The sequence below is a fragment of the Aplysia californica genome, unplaced genomic scaffold, assembly GCF_000002075.1.
Source record: "Aplysia californica isolate F4 #8 unplaced genomic scaffold, AplCal3.0 scaffold00441, whole genome shotgun sequence".
Classification (NCBI taxonomy): Eukaryota; Metazoa; Mollusca; class Gastropoda; order Aplysiida; family Aplysiidae; genus Aplysia; species Aplysia californica.
Genome location: NW_004797711.1, coordinates 358,538 through 381,360, shown reverse-complemented (window position 1 = coordinate 381,360; position 22,823 = coordinate 358,538). Strand labels below are relative to the sequence as shown.

At 40.1% G+C, this 22,823-nt stretch overlaps 2 protein-coding genes across 2 annotated transcripts in view; both read right to left on the bottom strand.

Moving 5' to 3' along the window:
* The window catches only part of LOC101849949 (alpha-tubulin N-acetyltransferase 1), a gene marked incomplete in the record, with an annotated part of 361,461 nt that overhangs the window by 44,479 nt on the left and 294,159 nt on the right, over nucleotides 1–22,823 (bottom strand).
* On the bottom strand, nucleotides 10,853–21,058 carry LOC101854814. Its single transcript, XM_005104920.1, has 5 exons — nucleotides 20,998–21,058; nucleotides 19,935–20,102; nucleotides 15,837–15,947; nucleotides 14,686–14,733; nucleotides 10,853–12,378 (listed from the first exon to the last, which is right to left on the bottom strand). The coding sequence occupies exons 1-5, from the start codon at nucleotides 21,056–21,058 to the stop codon at nucleotides 12,308–12,310; spliced, it is 459 nt and encodes a 152-aa protein (XP_005104977.1). The 3' UTR covers nucleotides 10,853–12,307.

Genomic DNA, 22,823 nt, shown 5'->3' with positions numbered 1-22,823 from the left:
TGTTGTTTTTTAAGTTTGAAGACTCATAGATCTAGTTATGAAACACTGTCAATATATTGTAAGTTAGGTTGTAGAGCGAAGGAAATGGCACCACCAACATAATCTTCTTCAATGTAGGACAAAATTGTAATGTAGGCATAGAATGAAAAAGACAACACCCTTATATTACAACAGTGAGCAATGACTCACTCCCCGGCGTTGGCACGATGTCATTGACTTTGAATTTCAAATAACAGACACAGTTCGCTGTCTTTAGAAAATCGTCTTCTTCTTCCAGAGGCAACCTGCCCATGAAGAAGATTATCCTCGGTCTGAGCAGGATCTGAGCAAAATCTTGTTAAGCTCAGCAGGTCTTTGAATGTTTCCCCGGCCACTGAGTCACTGAGCATTCCTTCATAAACACTCGTGAGGGGCATATGTACAGATGTTTTAAACTAGCACAATCACCAAAATGCCAGTGTGGAGAGGCGGACCAAACTGTTGAACACATCCTTCAGCACTGCAAGACACACAGGGCCCTGAGACAGGAAACGTGGCCAACCCCACTGACGCTACAAGAGAAGCTATACACGGGCCGACGGATGTACTGAGCAGGACGGCCCAATTTATGACATATACCAGACTTCAAGTGTGATGCCATCGAGAAGAAGAAGAAAAATTTGTGAAGGGGTTCAGGGCTGTTGGTGGGTGCTCTAGTGTGGTTTGCTCCTTCATTTCTGTCAAGCATCTATCACCATCCTTAAATCTCCTTTTTTTTGGGTATGTTACTCTCTAGCACTGGGGCAATATGAAGATCTACTGACCACAGTGAAGAGACGAAAATTAAAATGGTATGAGCATGTCACAAGATCCACAGGACTTGCCAAAACAATCCTGCAAGGAAAGAGAAAGAGAGGAAGGCAGAGAAGGAGATGGGAGGACATTACAGAGTGGACAGGAAAGACGATGGGTGACAATATGAGGAAAGCAGAGGACAAAAATAGATGGCGAGAGCTGGTTTTCCGATGCAGTGGTGCCCCAACGGTTGCCCCAACCACGGGATAGAAGAAGACTCTCTAGCAACAACTAATCTGTGGCAATTATATAACTTTACAGTTTTCCAAGTGCCGTGAAACTCTTACTAAAATGAAAACGGGTTTTCGTGCTTAGTGACAGTGCTGTCAAAAACTGGGCCATACCACGTTTCCCCAATAGGCCTAGTTCATTGACTTTGTGGAATCGACAGTGGAAACCTCTTCTTAGCCCAAGTTGGCCTGGCGGCCAGGGTCAAAACCCGCTTTGTAAATAATTTTCTAAATTGTGTCAATGAGGTGTGTAGAAAACATGTACCTGTTTAAAAACTTCTTTCCATTCTTTAGCGTCATGTTGGTCAACTGAGGAACTGCCTGGTGGCTGGTTATGGCCATTTTGACCTGCTAGTTCTGTTTCCAACTTTGTGCTACTGCCAGGGTAAGGCAGAGTGTGTGAATGGTTCAGTCACTGTGCTTCTTGTATACACGTGCATTGTCACAACTGTTATGTTTTATTATCACAACTGTTATGTTTTATTATCACAACTTTTATGTTTTATTATCACAACTTTTATGTTTCTGATTGTCTTAAAAGTGTATGTATTAGTATTAAGATCAGACTGTGATACTGGTAAGAGATGCAGAATGTGAAGTTTACCCTGTATTAAACTTGTCAGGATATTTTCCTATCAGAATCAGGATACAAGAAGCTGTTTTCTGTTCCCCAAATTATAAATATAATCTGGTTTTGGTCTATTAAATAATAGGATATATCGTCTTATATACTTTTTAGTTACTCCAGACTTTATGAATTGTAGATCTATAGAAAGGCAAAAACAGTTTCAATTCACTGACAATCAAAATTTCATAGTATTACATGAGCCGTTCTCAAAAGGAGAGTGTGAGGAGAGCTCCTTTTTTTTTTAGTTTAGCTCCATCATCCGTGGCAATGGGCAAAGAACGCAAAAGGAGAATGTGTATGAAATTATTAGACTTTTTCTGTTAAGAAATGACGAATAGATTCTTCTATCTTAAGTAATAGGAAATCGGACAATATCCCAACTTGATGAAAGAATGTTGCTGTAACAGTACCGTAATGGTTTTGGGAAGTGCTGCACTTTTTCTGTTTATAAAATGTTGCACTTTGCATCATCACCATCACAAGTTACGATGGGTGTAAGATACTACGCAATTTGTAATACCAATATTTCGTCGGCAAGCTGTTAAAATGCATTAAGAAGACTGTACTAAGACAGTAAAACAAAGCTTTTTAGTAGATAGAAAAAAACTGTTTCATTCTTTTTAACAAATTGTAGGCCCCTACTTCTGCATATTTTTTTCTTTCAACATTTGAAATTTGAATTTCAACAAAAATTTTGTTTGAGCACATGTAGATCTAATCACCATCTATACCACAAATTAATTAAGAAACTAATTTTTTGGGGGTTAATTTTCAAAATTTCTGGCTTTTAACAGCTGGTGGACGATATAATGCAAATGTGTCACGACGCGGTGGACTCAGGCTCTCGTCAATTTTTGGGCATATGTAGAGTTATTGGTATCATCTTAAATCTTGTCCATTAGCCTTGCCTTACTAACTTACTTTGGGAGAAAAAAATATCCATTTATCTTGAATACAAGTTGAGATATTTGCAAATGAAGAAGGTGGAAGTCACCTGGTTTCAGAGGTAAAATTAAAAATTAGTTAGAAAATGGCTGCCAAATATTATTTATTACCTTTACTTGAGAGTCCGTGGAAACTGAAAATTTACATTTTTTTGTACATTTAATTAATGTTTTTCCGTAAAATCCACACAGAAATGTGGTCTTTAATGGACATACTATTAATAAAAGGTGTTGAGCCACAAAAACTCAAAATTTAATTAAAATTCTCAAAATTGCGGAAGCCAATTTCTTTACTTTGATTATAATTTTGACAAGCGCCTGATTTCACCCCGCCACCTCACAGATATGTGTTATATTATATATATATTTTTGTTAAAATGTTATTGAGTACTATTATTAGTACTTTAGTACAAATCTTGTTTCTACTTACCTACTTTACTATCCCGGCCTCTGTGACCTCATAGTGTCGAGGGGAGAAGCAAACGTTTTTCATAAATTGTTTGTTGTATCGCCTGTTGAATTATTTTTATTTAGTGTTTCTCTGACCCCCTCTCCTCTATCCGTCTTTTCTTGGTGCTGCCTCTTCCTTTGTGTCCATTTCCCCCCCGGCGGTGCCACTGAGTGACTGACTGTGACTGAAGTGTCTTTAGGCCATTCCCAAAGTGGGGGACATTTCTCGTTCATACACAGTAGAATTGTAAATGGGCTGATTCATCATGTCACGCTCATAACTGTGCCTGATCTACAACAGGGAACTGCTGATGTTTGTCACACTCTTGTGACCCACTATTTCTGAGGTGCCTTGATAGTCGAAGCAGGCCTTGTACTGTTGAAGCTAGAGAGGTGAGCAGAGTAAGTCTGATTCCCTGTAAGGACTTCTCTTTTGACATCCACCCCTTGGCCCTCATATGACCTTATGCAGTTGCGAGCACCGAAAAACCTCTACTAAAAAAAAACAACTTTGTGTCCATCTGATCTCTAGTTGTTGCTCTCGCTGCTATACTGTACTGTCTGGCGGTGGTCTTGACGACAGCTGTCCAAACCATTTTATGCATTGGTTATCATGTTTTTACATGGTGTATTATTATTATTATGACAGACCTGCCTAGTTGAGTCTTTAAATTTAAAAATTGGCAATGAAATGGTCTAAAATGAGCAATTTGACTTGAAAATTTGTAAAAGTATAATTTTCCTTCACCGAAATAGGGGCCCACTAAAAAAAAATAAAAGTAAAAGAATAAAAATTTGAGTGACAGCTTACAAGACTTACATTTTCTATGCGCAGTTGACTATTTGCACGGAGAAGGCTTCTGATTCCAAGTCATTGAGTTATGAGGGGCTAATGACTTGGTCATTGGTATAGGTACTCTCTCTCCAGCCTTTTCTAGTCGTAGAATTAATTATTCATAGAAAGTTGGCTCGATTTTCGTAATCATAGTACATTCGTATTTTCTTCATGGGGTCAAATTTCTGGCATATTTTCATAATATTACGAAAACTTCGAAAAGGCAGGTCTGTATTATGATTACTGGTGTGTAAAATGAGTGCTTAGTTTGATGTTGATCAACTTTTTGAAAGGCAAGGATTGATTGAGTGAGTCTGGAGAAGAAAAAACAAAAAGGTGAAAGTGAAGGGGGCGGGGTGAGATGGAGAGAGTGAGAGGGTATGTGATGTGACATGTGTGCCTATGTACCCGGAATATTCGCTGTTATTGTATTCATTATCGGTCAGGATGACAAAATTCTTGTGAGATCAATTAAGTAAGTGTGTCTTTGACAGAGAAATATCTGTGCTCTGATAAAACTACATCATCATTTGTGACACATGTTTACTTTCCATGTATAGACTTAGTTTTCCTTCCTTCCTTCCTTTACTTTGACCTCAGGGTGAAGTGTTTTTCCATTTTGATTATTTATGAATATTATGATACATTTTTTACTCGGAATATTCACTGTTGTTGTATTCAACCAGAAAGTCTATGGAATGCTCATTGTGAGTGTGAGACCAGTGGTGAAGTTTGTCATTGCTACGGGACCTTTGAACATAAGTACATTAAAATGAGTCCTTCATGCCGGTACATTTTTTGTGACACATGTTTATTTTGGTGTATTGTCTAGTCTTAGTTTTAGTATTCCTTCCTTCTTCCTTTTTTCCTTCCTTCCTTCCTTTCTGCGGGTGATTTGAGGACACCATCAGTAGGCCCTACTTCTTTTCTTACGCCCTCTAATGTTTCTGTCTGTCCGTCTGATTGTCTGTCTTGCTTTTTCCCTGCACTCAATGACTGTTATTGTATCAACGTGCTTCTCTCTCAGCAGTTCAGGCACAGTTATGAGCATGACATTGATTGATGAATCAGCCCATTTGCAATTACAATTCTACTGTGCATAAGAACTCGAGATGTTAATGTCCCCGGCCATTCCCAAAGACGGGGACATTAACATCTCAAGTTTCTTACAGTAGAAATTGTAATTTGTAAATGGACTGATTTCTTCAATGTCATGTTCATAACTGTGTCTGAACTGCAACAGGGAATTGCTGCTTTTTCTTTCCTAACCCTTACTATCGTCATTTTTCCTCTACTTCTTTTGTATCATGTTTGTCACGCTCTTGTACACTGCTATTTCCGGGGTGCCTTGATAGTCGAAGCAGACTTTGTGTTGTTGAAGTTAGAGAGGTGAGCAGAGTAAGTCTGATTCCCTGTAAGGACTTCTCTGTTGACATCCGCCCCTTGGCGCTCGTATGACCTTATTAAGCAGTTGCGAGCTCCGAAAAACCTCTACTAAAAGCAAATCTTCCTCCTCCTTTCTTTCTTTCCTTCCTTCCTCTTTACTGCGATCTCAAGACAAAATTATCTGCCATTTTGATTATCCACTTTATACCATGTGTCTGATGGTAATAGAACCGAAGAGTGTCGTAGTCATACAATTGTAGGAAATTCTTGTACCAAGAATTCTTTGTAAGAGAGTAGCCTACTTCATGTCAGCTTTTGTCGGTCTTCTGTGTGGCTGCTCATTTGAATTTTATGTAAAGAAACAGAATACACGTACCGGGTAATAAATGTGAGTGATTAGAAAGAGATTTGGCTTCATGTTTTATTTTTGCCGGGAACTCTGCTGAATAAATAGGCCTACCTTGTGGAATGGACTTTACTTTACTTTTCGGACTTTTCCGATCCAGCGGAATGGACAAAGTGGACGAGTTTTTAGGTTGTTGTTTTTTTTTAATTTAAAGACTGCTGTGCATAGAATTAGGGGCAGATATGATAATATATCTAGATCTAATTTATAATTTAACTTAGGAGTCCATTCAGCAATGTGGGCCTACTCATTTTGAGGGTTTCATCCCTACTGTGAAGTGTTCGGTTGTTCGGTTAATTTAGATTATCTTAAGATGAAGTATGTGTGCTAAATTCTTCTCCGCCACCCCCACACAAACACACTACCCGGTACATTCCAAAAATGGCATTCGAGCGGAGTGTTGACCCTTCTGGTATTATTATTATTTCAATACCAGTACAACAATGCAAAAATAACTAGTTTGTAGTGCTCTCAATTTTATATGCATCAAGTGACACAACACCTCTGTTTCATCATAGACTACTTTGTGTATTTTCAATTAGATGAAGAATAACAACCATAGTGGGTGGCGTCGGTGGCCTAGTGGTAAGGCTACCGGACTCGTAATCATGAGGTTGCGGGTTCAAACCTCAGCTCGGTCCTACATTGTGTCTTTGGGAAAGGTATTTTACTTTTACACAGTATTCCCTTTTGGCTCGGTCCTTTCAGAAATGGACGTTAAACTCGGAAGTCCCGCCTCATAAATAACCTAATACTGTTGATAGAGGTGTTAATCCCATACCATTTCACCATTTTCAACCATGGGGGAATGCATAAATTTTAAGGGAGTGCTTATTTAGGCCACATATGGCCTAAATAAGGTAAGGGAGGGGGGTTTAGCTTATTTAGGCCACAGTGGACTGTGGCCTAAATAAGGTAAGGGAGGGGGGTTTAGCTTATTTAGGCCACACATGTTCAAACTACCCTTTTCAGGCAACTGAGTTCATTCCACTTTCATAATGGTGCCCCTTTCTCATTTAGTATGGTTTTGCCTCAGTGTACAACTTATAAATCATAACCATAATGAATATTGTAAAGAACAAAGCACAAAACGCAAAATTTTGCTCAATTCCAATGGTTTGAATGAGGGCCGGATTTTTCCTTCATGGAGGGGCAAAAGCTAGGCTACCATTTTGGCACACTTTGGTCAAGTGAAAAGGTCAAATCCTCCGAATGGACTTTCGGGTTAAATTTGGGGTATAAAAAGTGTGTATACTACGTGGCTGAGTCAAAGTTACACTATCTTTGCCTGAGTGACACTCTCTCGTACTGTCTCGTAGTAGTACATGTAGGCTAGTAGGCCTAGTAGTAGTAGTAGCAAAGATCGTGTGGAGAATATTTGGTAGTAGATTCTATCTAGTAGGCAGTTTAGTGAACGTGCTCGCGGCAGGGCGAATCGGCCTCGATAAGCCCTGTAGACTTTTGTGATCGGCCACGAAGCCTCGTGTTTTGATGGGTCTAGATCTAGATCTAAACAACTCAGTGCTATTCGCACTGCCACATCCGACAGGCCTAGATCTACATCTTTTTAAAAGGAAAAGAAAGATCATCAAAATGGTTGAATTCGCATGAAAATCGATTAGGTAGAACTAGAACTATTAAAACTTGTTTCTGAAAACAAGGCAATTTTTAAACGAAGGCCATTTTTATAACTCGATGAAATAAAAACTACTGACTGTGTACTGTGTTATTCTGTATAAAAATAAATTATGAAACTTCAGGACGTAGATCTATTATTATTTACCTGCATCTTTTGACGCCTGAGCTGTAGAGGTTGAAGTTTTCACAACACTAATAGATCTAGTAATAGGGTTAGGTAATACGGCTTTCCGTAAAAAATGCATAGATCTACAAAAGCCGACCACCGAATCGACCGGGCGCCTCGGTCTCCCCTGCACTCTGATTCAATATTATATTTAAACAAAAATGCTAATCAATGAAAATTGCAAATTGATAATAATAGTATAGTCCTGTAGAGGATAGGTGGACTCCGGGGTCTGCATAGCGAAATACTAGGTTTTAGGATGTGGACCCCGGAGTCACCGTAGTGAAATAAGGTTTGGTTTAAGTAAGGATTGGTACTAGGTTTTAGGACAGGTGGACCCTGGGGTCACCGCAGTGAAATAAGTAGGTTTCTTTAAAGATTGGTGGAACCCGGAGTCACCAAGGCCATAGAGGATTAAGAAGGTTTAATTAAGGATTGGTGGACCCCCGGGACACCTTGATTAAACCTACTTGTTTTACTACGGTGACCGCAGGATCCACCTATTCTAAAACCTAACTAGTGTTTCGTTAGGTAGACCCTGGGGTTCACCTTAAACCTACCTATTTCACTACGTTGACTCCAGGTTCCACCAATCCTTAAAATTAAACCTAGATCTACATGTACTTATTTCACTACATTGACCCCAGGGTCCACCAATCCTTAATTAAACCTAGATCTACTGATTTCACTACATTGACCCCGTGGTTCTTCAATCCTTAATTAAACCTATATCTACTTATAATTTCACTACTTTGACCACGGGCTCCGCCAGTCCTATTATAAAATAAACTTAGATCTACTTATTTCATTATGTTGACCCCGGGGTCCACCGATCCTTAGGTAAACCTAAATCTACTTATTTCACTACGCTGACTCCGGGGTTCACATCTTAAAACCTGACATTTTGTTAGGTAGACCCTGGGGACCACCTATCCTTTTGGCTAGATAGACCCCGTAGTCCGCCTATCCACTTTCTTGATAATAACTGAAAACAATACATGCCAGTTGTCATTTATAGTGAAGAAAAATGAGGGGGGAAAATATAATTAGGTAGACTTTAATTTGTCCAAAAAATTGCAAGTGCAAGTGAAGATCATAAAATAATTTTGTTATTTTCTGGTCACCTTTCCAAGGACCTTAAATTGATTCTACATCACATGTCATGTACGATACGGCTGTGAAGGAAAATGAATGTGAAGAGTTTTTAAAGAGATAATAACGTAACTTGTAAAGAAAACAATGCTTTACGTTGGTTTGGCTATTTTGACCACAGATGTGGCCTAAATAAGGTAAGGGAGGGGGGTTTAGCTTATTCAGGCCACACCTGTGGCCTAAATAAGGTAAAGGAGGGGGGTTTAGCTTATTTAGGCCACCTGTGGCCCAAATAAGGTAAGGGAGGGGGGTTTAGCTTATTTAGGCCATATGTGGCCTAAATAAGGTCACCCAAATTTTAAATGTTCTTCTAAAACTTAAAACATGATTGGTTGCTGATTTTGAACCAAAAAGGGGCCTTTGTCGACATAGATTGGAAGTTGTGTATGTGTGAAAAAGTGTACTGTAAGTTCCTGTAAGCAAAGTCAAGGTTTCTGGCGCTAAAGGGCCTATTACACGTACAGGCAGACCAGACAGGTTTCGGGGCCGTACGGCCAATCGTAACATGTAAAAAGAAATGTGGCTCAAACCGTAGGCGAACATTCCGGCGAATGGCCGGCTGGATGTAAGAGAACCCATAGCCGCTGCCTGTGAATTTGACATCCGGCCTTTGAAGTTTGCTGCACTGGAGACAATTGAACTAATTTCAAAATTATGGAAAATCACGTCGTAGATAAAAATTAATACCAGATTCAGAATCAGCGTATCAAAATTACGGCAATGGCTCTCACTCTCGAGTGAGTTGTTTTATTTTGTTTTTAAAATTTTTAAAAGATTTTCCATTCCAGCACATTTTTATGTTTTGCGTGCCATGGTGCACACATGTGTGTGAAGTTTCACCCAGACTAGGCCTAGTGTGTCAAACATATTTTGCTCGCGAGGTGCAGCCGCCTTCAGGTCGATTGTGGCGTGTAATATTATTAATAAACCAAGTTTCCTCGATTTTGTCCAGCCGTACGGCTTGCCTACTGTCTAAAACCTGTCCGGTCGGCCTGTACATGTAATAAATAGACCGTTTACACTTGCACACTGGCCTGACAATAGCAGTCAGCTTCAGCACCAGTCTCTTACTTGACTACAGTGGAGGTGACTAGTGATCATCTCTGTCGTCAAGACATTTCTATTCTATAAAATAAAAATAATAAAATTGCATTAATTTTTACATATTATATATAGCGTATAACCATGCTCTACGTGCTTTACAACATAAATTACCCCAGCAGACCGTAGAATACTTTAACATTCTTGGCTTCCCAGGAAGCATACAGTAGCCTACAGTGCAAGATGCGTTAATACAGGTAAAAGTAAAACTGGCAAGATCTTTCATTCGCTGTCTGTCTTTAGGCAGGCAGGCCTACCCATTCCCACCTGGGTCAACAAAGAGGAAAATTTGTGTTAAGTGCCTTTCCCTTGGACACAACCTCAGGCCCCTGATGGAATTCGAACCTATGGGTATGACCTTACAGTACAGTTGAGAGTAAGTTTCTAAACAGACCTGTTTGTGTAAGGACAGCCCAGTTTAAATTTAAAGGAAATAGATTTCCCATCTGAAGTTCGACTCAAGTTTAAATCTCTTCAGTAACCTGTTGTCTTGGAAAAGGGTGTTGAGTTGCTAGAAAACTCTGAGAAATCTAATCTATGACTCAAAAATACAAGGGGATTTTTACAAAATAAAATTTTTGTAGCACTCTCCTCAGCCTGAAAGTCATGAAAGGCCCAAAAGACATCATGCTTACTTTGACAGAGGAGGAGGTTCCAACCAGTGTCTGTGCCTGTGGTCTAATGTTTAGTAGGCTCTTTGTGTTGAAGTGAAAAATTTTAAGGACGTGGGTTCCATTCCTAGGAAGGGAATTTATCGAGTCTTTCAATCTTTTGCAGGAAAGCTGTATTACCAACAACACACTAGCCCAGGCTGCCTCTGACAGACAGGGTCAAAGCAGTCCACATGCTAAATTTAAATTGCGTTGCTAGGGACCTAAAATATTGTATTCGAATATATATACATGTATATATGTGACTTCAAATACTTCAAAACCGAAGAGCTAGGTGACACGCAGATCAAATACAGATCAACATTTTTCTACCTTAATACAGTAACAACAACTATATTATATATCTTCTGTATTTGGTCACGGTAAAATATATCTGAATTAATCTAAAAAAAAGAAAAACAAACAAAAATGTTCAACTAACGACAATTATTTTATTAATATATTGCCTTGTGTAAAAGTAACTGATCATGATCACCACACATACATACACTTAACCAAGTATGTCCATCCAAACGTGCTTTGAGATTCAATCAGTGCATCTGACATCTTGAAAACTACTTTCTAAAGGTAAACACAATCATCTAGAACAAAATGAAGGCCTATATTCTAAAGATTCTGACCTACTAACGCTCGTCAACGACTCCTCTTTTAAAAGATTAAAAGATAAACCTTCAAAACAATATTTTCCCATGCTTTAAATTGTAAAACTTCATTAAAAATTTTATCAATTGCCACTGACAAAACTCAGGATGATTGAAACTTAGCTCTTTTTTTTTCCTTCCAAAACGAACTTTCAACAAGAAAAATACTTTTTTAAAAAATAAACACATAACTTCAGACACGCAGACACATCAACCCTCCGATGCTCGAGTGTGGTAATTTTCCCAAAGAATGAATGTCACTATTGCATCTGAGGGCTGACATCATCTAAACAAGCACGTTTCCTTGAAGTGATTGGCAGGTTAAAACAAATGAGGACAAAATGACTATAACCAAAAAATGGTTAATTACACGAATGCTTACAAGAAGCAAAAATAAAATGAGATGAAGATCAAATATATGATAGATAGATGGATGGATATATATATATAATATATGAAGATGTGCAACTTTCCTCAGGATAATAAAATTTTGATAACTTAAAAAATACTGGGGAGGGGGTTACCGTATCCAAAATGGGTATTTAGTATTCAATAATTAAGCTGAATGTTGACTTAGTCAGCATAAACTGTAGACCAGACGTGTACGGTGAATAAAACGTGTAAAAATCCATGATACTGGGCACTATATGGCCACTGGTATATATATAATATATATCTCAACGCAATGATAAATACAATGTGTAGGATTTAGCTGGACGAAGGCAAGAGAGTGTGAGTATGGAAAAGAGACCAAGAATAGAGGGACATAGAGGGAGGGAGGGGGAGAGAGAAAGAGAAAGAACAAAGACACAATTGAGCTAGTCTAGACAAAGTGAAAAAGTACAGTCCATGAATACATGAAGACATTGACCTGTTAAATATCAATCACAAGCACTTCAACAATGTGACCAATGTAATTTCCCATTTCTTCATTAAAAAGATTTTCTCAATAACTTTTCTGTTCAAAAGCAACATTTAAAAAAAAAAAAAAACAATGCAAAAATTGGAAATTCATATATGAGATCAATCATACCTGATGCTCCCTTCAGCATCGTTCAAAACTGTTTTTTTTTCCGATTTTGAGATATTTTACACAGGCCCATCATTGGTGCAATATAATATAATACAATGTATAATCATAATATCAAACTAACAATAATGGTACAGAATAAAAGAAAACAAGGTTGAGTGCAAAAAATAAAAAAAAGAGGCTAAAGGTAGTGGCTCATTTCTTTGCTGCGGCCTTCTTCCCTTTCCCTTTGGCCGCTGCCTTTGCCTTGGCTTTCTTTACTCCTCCTGAAATGAACATCACACCATTTTTATTTAACACACAAGCTTTTACAAATTATCATCTGTAAGATATGCAGTGGAGTCAGCTTAAACCAAACACGGTATTCCGAAAACAGCGATAATCCAAAAGAAAATAAAAAAACCTCCCATATTTTTTCTTCTATTTGAGCAACCTATCTTAACTGAAAATCCAGCTAGACCGAAGAAAACCTGGCTGTCGCCCAGATTTCGGTTTAAGTAGATTCCACTGTAAAACTATCTAAAAGACACATTTGCAAAGCACCTGTATTGTGTCATTTGCAGTATCAAACTCTGGAAAAGTGTTTTACTACTCAAGGAAGCCAAAAAAAATATAAAAAATAGCTACCATCGAAATTATCCAAGACGACCACCCATTGTCGAGAAGAAAGTGCTTTTTCTTCAACATATCATGGAAAGTGCCAACAAAATATTTCTTCAAACGAAAATGGGGAAGTGGGAAGTGGTCATTTGGACAGGTGGCCTCTCTCTTGGCTTCAATTCTAATTCAGGCTGCTATCCAACTGTCTGTTGGAAGCTTTGCTCTCCCGTGTTAAGGAATTCATGTTAAAAAGTCCTTCACAGATGGTCGCTTTTAAGGACAAGTGGGCTATCCCGAAAAATGCTATTTTGAGAAAATCGAAGGTAAAGTTTTTGCCCCTTGTTCAGTTTCATTAAAAAACAAGGAGAATTTTCTCTCTATAAACAAATATTCACACCAATGAAACCAAACTTCTCAAGTAGGGCAATGCCCACTTTTGGTGTAGGTCAAGATTTTTGGGAATCCCCGGAATCTGGGTTAGCCCGCTTGTCCTTTTAAAAGCGACCAGATATTTTCCAGTGTGTCTTTAAAAAATCAGACTTGATCAGATGTGACCAAACTGTGACGGGACCACAGCCTCCAGTGACATCCTTAAACAATCCCCACATAGATCAAAGAAAGTTCACAGTAAGGATAAGAAGGAGTAAGTTAACAGATAGAAAGAAAGCAAGAACATCATGACATGGAACTTACAACTCACATCCTCAAGCCATACTAAATATTTAAAATGATATTTAAAATGACATACAGATAATCATCATCATCATCAATGCCTTTCACCCCTGGCAGGGTATAGGCCACATACAGGCTCCTTCCATTTACAGTGGAAACCATATATATAACAGGGATCCGGTAATAACTGATGTTTTAAAATCCTAGTTTTTTCCTACTCTTTCTTCCTATTAAAAGTTATCGCCAAGAAAAGGGCCTCATTGGAGCCCAATCGGTTATAGCAGGGACAAAGGCTTGTTAACAATGTGTATAAAGTAAGAGAGAGAGAGAGAGAGAGAGAGAGAGAGAGAGTAATGCAGTGATGGAGCAAGCCCATGCAAGCCACGCCACTGCAAGCACACGCAGCAGGTGAAGCGAGAGAGGGCTGCGGTGAGCTGCAGACTTCAATCTAGCACTAAGCCTAGCTATACGCACACGTAATGTATCAGGCGGAGACCATGGGAAACTATCCATGAATAATACAGCTGGATTAGTCCACAAATGATTCCTTCCCTCGCATTTCTGATTTAACAGAGATCTGACACAACAGGACTTTTTCTCTGTTCCCAAAATCCCTGTTATATCAGGTTTCCACTGTATCTCTGTCCTGGGCCATCCTTCCAAGTGAGCTTCATCTTTCTCATGTCCCTTTCCACACATCTCCTCCATGTTTCTCGTGGCTTACCCTGCCTCGTGCTCCCTGTGGGTTCCACTGCAGCGATTGTCTTGTGATGTTTCCGCTGGGTTTTCTGAATGTGTGTCACATCCATCGCCACTTTCTTACTCCTATTTCTAATTCTATATATCCTTTTGTCCTGTCCTTTCCCACAGCTCACCATTTCTTATTTTATTCTGCCACTTAATTCTTAGGATACTCCTAATACATCTGTTGATGAAAGTCTGGAATTTATTCAGTACTGTCTTTGTTGTCTGTCTTTCAAGTTACACAGCCGTAGAAGAGCTCAGACTTGACCTTGGAGTTAGTACTAAGCCCAAAATAAATTTAAGAGAAAGACATGTGTCAACCAAACTAAAAGTCATACCTCTTCAAACTGATCTCTCCACTACAATTGTACTTCTCTAAAAATCAATTTGTTCGCCTTTCTCTCAAAAAGGCATACCTAGAACAATACAATACGTATGCTCTTCAATTTTGCTGTCACTAAACTTATCCATTGCCCTTGACACCACCATTTCAAAGCCATATTTCCTTATTTTTACATCATGTAGTTAGACAAAAATTATGATAAAAAGATGCTTACCTGTTTTCTTTCCTTTCTTTGCTGTTGCCTTCTTTGCTGGCTTTTTCGCTGGGAACAAAAAAGAAGCCATGGTTACTGTATAACTCCAACCAGAAGTGAGTGTTTCACAAAAGAATAGAAAACACATTTCCTGGTATTATAAAAAAAATATTATAAATTCGAACGACACCTCACAACAAAATTATGATAAATGCATTGGAAGTCCACATAATCATATAATTCAATCAAACTGCATTAATAAATTTCTTTTCAAAGCTAATTTTATCATACAGAAGTGAAGGAAAGTTATTAGAGGTGAGTTGCCAGATAAGCTCAATACTGACCACATTTTGCCATGAACATATAATAACAATAAAACAGAAAATTGTAATAGGCATCTTAAGCAAAGGCATCAACACAGGTGGATATGCCAAGCTAAACGCTATACACAAATGAGAAAGGCTAATAATATTTTGTTAATGACATACCCACAATTTGCATTGTGTCCAGGTGACGGAGTTTCTGCGTGTGTGTCAGGGGTCTGCCACTTAACTACACGACATAGACTAGACCACAACTGGTTCTAGTTTTAGTAACAGTTTTACGCCACTTGCTCTTGCAACATAATTTAAAGGTTATACAAGTGCCGAGGAATAGAGGTGTTACAAGAAAGTTACATACACAAAAAAGAAGGAGGAGAGAAAGGATATTTACTAGGAAAGAAGGAGCAAACCCCACCAGAGCACCCGCCAATCACCCACAGACCACTACTGGTCTTGAATACTTTCAATTGTCTTAGAGTAGTTAGTAGTTGTATCAGCTTTACCCTGCCAGCTCAGCAAGATGGTGTGGAAGTGGAAGGCCCAAAGACTTGTAAGGATGTATGATCCAAAACTGGGCACACTGACATAATTATAATTCTGGTTCCCAACGGTGTGCACCACTGGACTCTATTTAGAACCAAAGAAGGACAACTAGGGACAAAGAAGCACACCAGAGCACCCGTCAACCACTCACATCCTACCTGCTCTAGCTGCACCCGTCAACCACTCACATCCTACCTGCTTTAGCTGCACCCGTCAACCACTCACATCCTACCTGCTTTAGCTGCACCCGTCAACCACTCATATCCTACCTGCTTTAGCTGCACCTGTCCACCACTCACATCCTACCTGCTTTAGCTGCAGCTCCAGAGTCTCCGGCTGCCTTCTTTCCACGACCTTTAGCTGCTGCCATGATGAGAGAGCTAAGCAATTGATACTTGAACGTCACAACAGGATTGTCTGGAAATTTAAAGGAGAATTTTTTAATCCAAGTTGAAAGATACATCACAGGGTATTAACTTATTTCAAATCACAAGAATCAAGAAAGCTTACATCACAGGGTATTAACTTATTTCAAATCACAAGAATCAAGAAGGCTTACATCACAGGGTATTAACTTATTTCAAATCACAAGAATCAAGAAGGCTTACATCACAGGGTATTAACTTATTTCAAATCACAAGAATCAAGAAGGCTTACAGAGACAATGCCAGAATAAATGTTTTAAAACAAAACCTAAAAAACAACCAACATAAAGATCTGGTTTTCAAAAAGGAAAGCACTGCCTGGGCTTTATAATTTATAATAATTCTGCAGCACTTCTGCAGACCAATTCAACCAGAACATTTGAGCCATAGTCAAACCCATATATAGGACAGCCGATTAGAACAAAACTGTACAAGACAGTTTAAAAAATGGGGAGGTAGAAGAGATAAAAGATGTGTGGTGCTTGCTAATATGGGCTCACTGAATGATTGATAGAAAAAAACAATTCAATAAAAACAAAAACTAAAGTTGGACATTTTTACTTTAACTCCCGCATACAGAGAATAAGCACAACTTCAGGGGTCAAACTGCAGTACTGTTTGCTGCAGATCACACATAAAGCCATTAACTATAGCAAATCAATTATTTTAAAGAAAATTTCAAATCTAGAATCTAGATCTATGTAAAATATCAAATTTTATGGGCTTCAGGGGGCCAGTAACGCCAGATTTTCTTTTACCCCCCCTGTAACCCCCCGGGCCAAAGCATGTCTATAATCTCGATTAAGAAAAAGGCCGGCATTATTTCTCAGTACATTCGGGAAAATATAGCTAGGCACTATTTCTCCAAACGTTCGGGGTAATAAAGCTGGGCATTATTTCTCCGAACACTCTGAAATCACATCCTTTCCCGCAAATTTCGGATATTATATAGATCTATAATTATAGTATAGGCCTACCATAGATTGTTCGTATACAATATGGTTCAATCGGTCCAAAAAATGTCCGCAGTAAACATTTATATAAGAAATGCTACAGTTCCAAACAGTTTTTCGCTAGAACAGTGAACAGTGGCGGGGCGCCATTGGTGCAATTGGTGCAAGCGCTCCACCTAACCCTGCCCCCCCCCCCCCTTTCTAATAGTTCTAAACCAGTCAGTGCTCTAGATCTACACTAGGCCTAGCCCACTAAAATGTACACATCCTTGCGATCCATCACCCGCTGGCTGCGCCAGTGAAGAGACAGACAACGAGGATGGTTTATGCTCGTCGCACCGCTTGCGGTAGCGTCTACTAGGAGCAAGCAAAATCTCTGCACCAAAGTTATTTTTGTCACTGTAGAGAAATCTAGGCAACGTTCTTCCCGCACAAGAAGAAAGGTGCTTGAAACTCTTCTTCGCAGCCCCAATTTGGTGCAAGCTAAAAATTTGATCCAAGTTTCCGCGAGCCTATCTACAACGCTAGTAGAGTCTACGGTTACTCAATGAAGAATGGGTATCGAAACTGTTGTCTCCCTCTATTGTGTAACAAGTCCTGGTGCTGCACGAAGTAATTAGAAATCTTTAAATCTTCTCAGATTGTGAGCATAGTGAGTTGGTAGTATTATTTCACGTTATTGCAGCTTTAATGCGGTTTCATCTAGAAACAGTTGTAAATATCGATAGATGTAGATTACGGAATATCCTGCAGATTCTAATTGACTTTCTCTAGAAATCTTACTAGTAGATCTAGCTACTAAGCCTATTGCCCATTTGCTCAATTTCCAATTATGCACCACCATGTCTCCAACTCACGCAACGCCACTGCCTATGAAGGGTGCTGCTCTTGAACTTAATGTGTGGTGTAAACTCGTATGCTGTCTAGATCTAGATCTAGATCTACGGAGGGTTATTGATAACGACACATAGAACTAGCATCTGCGTCCTGCGTTTGTCGCGGCCGCGACCAATCAATCGTGGCTCGATTTTTTGGGCATTTTTTGGTCAAAGAAAAAAAAGAAAAGAAAAAAAAGAAAGAAACCGAACCTCTTTACTTTTGAAAGAAAGTTCAGCTAGCTTCACTTGGTCTCTTTCTCACTTGCTGTCACCACGTTGATTTGTTGAATATGTTACAGTTAACTTTTATTTTTCCCTCTTTGTGGTGTTTTATTTTGTTAGTGTGTATTTTTTTCTTTCTTGTCATTGTTCTGATGTGTTGTTTTTCTATCAATTCTTTTTTTGTTGGGGGAAAAAAAAGGGGGGGGGTGGGGGGGATGTTGTATAGTGTAACGTCATTTAATTTGATGTTCCTAGACCTTTATTAGACTCTAAATACATGTATATATATATATAGATTTAAATGTGTTATGTTAGAACGTATGTTCCACCAAAACCGATTACATGTACTGACACTGGCAGGCCCCTTAATGTGTGTGATTCCATAATTTACATGTAATATCCTGTACTTTGTTTTAAAATTACGCACATTTAGAGAACAGTTAAAACAGCCAATCTTCTTCGGACAAGTTGACTCACGCCCTTATTTGTTAATTTTTGTGGTTGTTTATGGGCTGTTCTAATTTTGATTTCATTCGGTTGTGAAACCTTTCTTTTTCACGTTTTTACACTCATCTAAAAATCTCTCGACTAGCTCTTGAAAATTGAAATAGATATAGATCTAGACCTAAACATTTGCTCCTGTGTGTGTGTGTGTGTGTGTGTATGCATGTGTGAGTGTGTGGTAGTAAGTGTGTAAGTGGAGAGTGAGGAGCGTGTGTGTGTTTGTTTTTCGAGCTTTATTTCAGCCTTTATTCAGTAACAGTTCAAAGTATACAAAAATAGAAACACAGGATCCATTCACTCCAGGGCTCATGAGTCGTTAAATTCCTCTCTTTCAGTTTCACTCTTTCATTCAATTCCCGTGTTCTCTCGTGTGGCTCATCTCCGTCCGTATGACTTTCACACCCCACCCCCTCCCTCCAAGCACACACAAAGAAAATATCACTCATTCCCTTGCCACCCTGTGAACCATGGACAATAATATTAGCAAAACACTGCCTTAGCCGCATTCCTTTCGTTCGTGAGCTGTGGACCAGGCCAGGGGGGTCAGTGTCGTCCCCTTGTAGTTGTAGTTGCTGTCGCCTGTGGATACACTCGTACATTCTTCCTTTCACCTGCTCTGTCACTCACACAGTCTCTCCATCCACAGCTCAGCTCGTCATACGTTCAAAAGTTGCCCACTGATCATGTTTAGTTAGTGTGTGTATAAGTTTGTGTGTGTACATGTGCATGATGGTGGTGGGTGTGTGGTGGGTGTTACAGAAGGTTGTCTGTCGGCGGGCTTGCCATGCGGTGTTCCTTCCCAGACCAGAGGCAGAATGAAAGTTGGCGTCGAACTCTCGCAATAAATAGGCAAAAAATCACGAGACCGGAAGCCGGAAACCGTTCGGAGAAATAAAGATCGGCACTATTTCTCCGAACGTTCAATCAGATATTTCAAAAACTATTAATTTGCGACAGAAATGAAGTTGATATTCATGTTCAGCGCATCAAGTAAAAAATGGGTAGCTTAAGTGTGAGATGGGAGGGAAAGTAAAAAAAATACCATAGTGATAGTCTAAGTCTAAGTAGGAAGGCCAAAGTTAAAAGGAACATCAGTCGAACGTGGAATCGATAGATCTAGATCTGGAAAATTATGTAAAATGCTAGATTTTGATCTAAAAATCAAAACTCCATTCAAGCTACAGCTACAGATAGCTGAACAGTGCACAAACCATGTCAACAGTTCAGTAAACAGTAACATTAACAATCCTATCCAAGCCCAAGCTTGCAGTTTGACCTTTTACACACATCAACAAGTTCTGCACTGGTGCTATCAACACAAACAGGAACAGAAAACCTTGCTATTATGCACAGATGTCACGATTGCAAGACAAAACGAGTCTCAAATTTATTCTGCTGTTGATAAATAGATTGCAACCTCACAGTTTCGGGCTGAGCTGATCCGCAAATTCACAGACCACTTCCCCAATGGCTTCGAAGGTAGGCCTACGTCCCAGGGTGAAGCGTAGCAGTCGATAAAAACTTCATGCAAATTGAGTAATTTGGCCTCTAATCGCACTAAAAATACACCCCAAGCACGTGACTTTAAAACTTACTGCGCACTCCAAGGCACAAAACACTCTATGATCACTGGCAATGCTTGTCATTGTAAATCACTTTTAAAACAATTGACATAAAAGTAAGTGGGAAACATTACCTGAATTCGTCAGCACGTCTGTCTACCTTCCTGAACCAAGAAAACGACGCTATGAGTTGTAGTTTGGAACGTTGAAAGTAGGTCGATATGTCAAAATTGACCAATGAACGCCGTGCACACGACCAAAACAAAATTCGACGAATCAACGCGCGTTTTGCAACTTGCTATCTGGGGAAACCGCGTCACGATTCAAGCTGGCCTGGAGAAGAAACGGTTCGAAGTGAAAGACAAAAATAGACCATCCAAAATGCGGGTCAGCGAGGTGGAGAGTGGAGAGAGTGGAGGCAGCCATCGCAACATAACAGTGTAGTAATCGGTCTCTCGCATAGACTTGCACTATATTTGGACTGTGGGCCAGGTCGATGGGTTTTCGCTCTCGTTTCCGCGGCCCTCGCACCTGACCTCGTTTCTTGTTGTTAACGCATTACGTTGACCTCAGCGTGCGGTCAGGGGTTAGGTGGGCGGGGAGAAAAATATTATTTTTGTTTCTCTCACTAGTCTCACCAATGAGTAGGCCCTATGAAAGGCAGCATGGCCGCAGTTTGGACAGGGCAGGCCAATACGTTCTTCCAAGTTCCAGGGGCAGGCACACGCATGAATGTAGGCTACCTTGTTGGCGGGAACTTTACTGTCTTGCGTTACAAAAAAGTTCGTCCGTCAAACGGACTCTCTCTCTCTCTCTCTCTCTCTCTCTCTCTCTCTCTCTCTCTCTCTCTCTCTCTCTCTCTTTCAGATCCTGTAAAATTGTGTTCTCTTGGCAGATTGTGGGGGTTTGGCGTTGGATCTCACCAGAGGGGGTGTTGCGTAGACATTTGGTGTAAGTGAAAGCTCTCATCAGCTCTAGAGTCATTATTTTTTGTTTCCCTTCGCCCAAGCCAATCCACCAACCATGCTCAAGAACATAGATCTTGTCCCTGGTCTCTTACAGAAATATGTAGGGCCTACGTATTATCTCTGGGGGATTTCAACACAGGCCTCAGCTAACTCCACTTAGAGTTACGGGTCACTAGCTCAAATTTAATCCGCCTCCCCCTCCCTCCTTCCTCCTAACCTCTCCCCACCCCTGATGGAAGCTCTGAGGGACAAAGACAAGTGTGGAGAGGGCATGAAAGCCAACCAGTGCATAACGTCGGCCAGCTGTTGTAATGTAGCAAGAAAAAACAAAACAAAACAATGTCGATACAATTGGTAAAAGAAATACCCCGTTCTCTCTCTCTCTCTCTCTCTCTCTCTCTCTCTCTCTCTCTCTCTCTCTCTCTCCTAAGATCCTGTAAAATTTCGTTCTCTGGGCTGATTGCCAACTAAGTTAATTCCAGAGTTTTCTGGTCCATGCCGTACCTAAGTGTCCAAAGCCCTGCCTCGTGCGACCCATTAATCGCGTTGTGTTCATGCCATGCTGAAATCATCATCATCATCATCATCATCATCATCATCATCCGGTGCCTTGCCGACTGGCGTGGGCGATCATGGACCTCCGCTTCACTCTGTCTTGCGTTGCAGTTCTGTTGTTCTTGCTGCTCCTAGCCATGTTGTCAACTTGTCCGGCCCCTTTTTTTTTTTTACTTTCCACGAGCAGCGTCTCGTCTGTTCTAATAGGCCTATGTATCTGCCACCCACCCGTGTGGTTCTCGCGGCCCTGTCCAAGAGAGGGGGGAGCAAAGAAGAGGACCACTGTATCCGTACCGTACATGTCGTAGAAGGCGACTAAAGCTGGTTGGGCAAAGGGTAGCAGCCCTTTCCCGTAAAACAAAAAGCAGCTACAAAAACATCAACAGCAAAAGCAACACGACCGCCAGCTCTGGAAGATGGAGGACCTTCATCACCGAGGAAAGGAGAAAATATGGAGTGTAAGACCAAAGATGACATGGAGGCGAGCGGTACAAGCGGAAATTGAAACAGCTAGAAAAGGATGCTTAGGACAGGCTTCGCTGGAGTAATGCTGTTGATGGCTGTGCTCCACTGGGAGTTAAAACAGGCAAGAGAGAGAGAGAGAGAGGGAGGGAGAGAGAGAGAGAGAGAGAGAGAGAGAGAGAGAGAGAGATCTGCCACCACCCTTTGTATGAAAAGACGAAGAGCCATTATTCCGTCCTAATAACCTACAAAAAATAAAAAATTAAAAGTGAAATAAAGGAAATGGGACACACATGTAAGACATCTATTAATTTCGTTTTGTTTCTTGCTCTTTACATTTTTGTTTTGAGCGCCCATTAATACAGCTAGATCTAGACAATTATTAAAGAGACGAAGTTCTTCTACCTTGCCCGCTAAGGCCAATCAAGAGGCCGTGGAATACAGCATAATGATATACTAGCACATTATAGATCTACGGGGTGACCATAGGGGGATCGAGTCGGGTCGGTTTGCTAGCCAGATTGAGGGCGCAAAGCGGCTATATATCGTGGCTCAAGCTGATCGTGCCCGACTTGTCGCTTCAAAATTTTGTTTCAGGCGACAAATCGGGCGATCGATCCAACCCGACCCGACCCTACCAGACCCGACCCGACCCGACTCGATCCCATCCACAATTGGCACAGTTGGAGGTACTCGCTTACATTTAAATAACTTCTCAGCAAAGGAATCGAATCCATGTCTTCTTTTTTTCTTCTTTTTTTTTT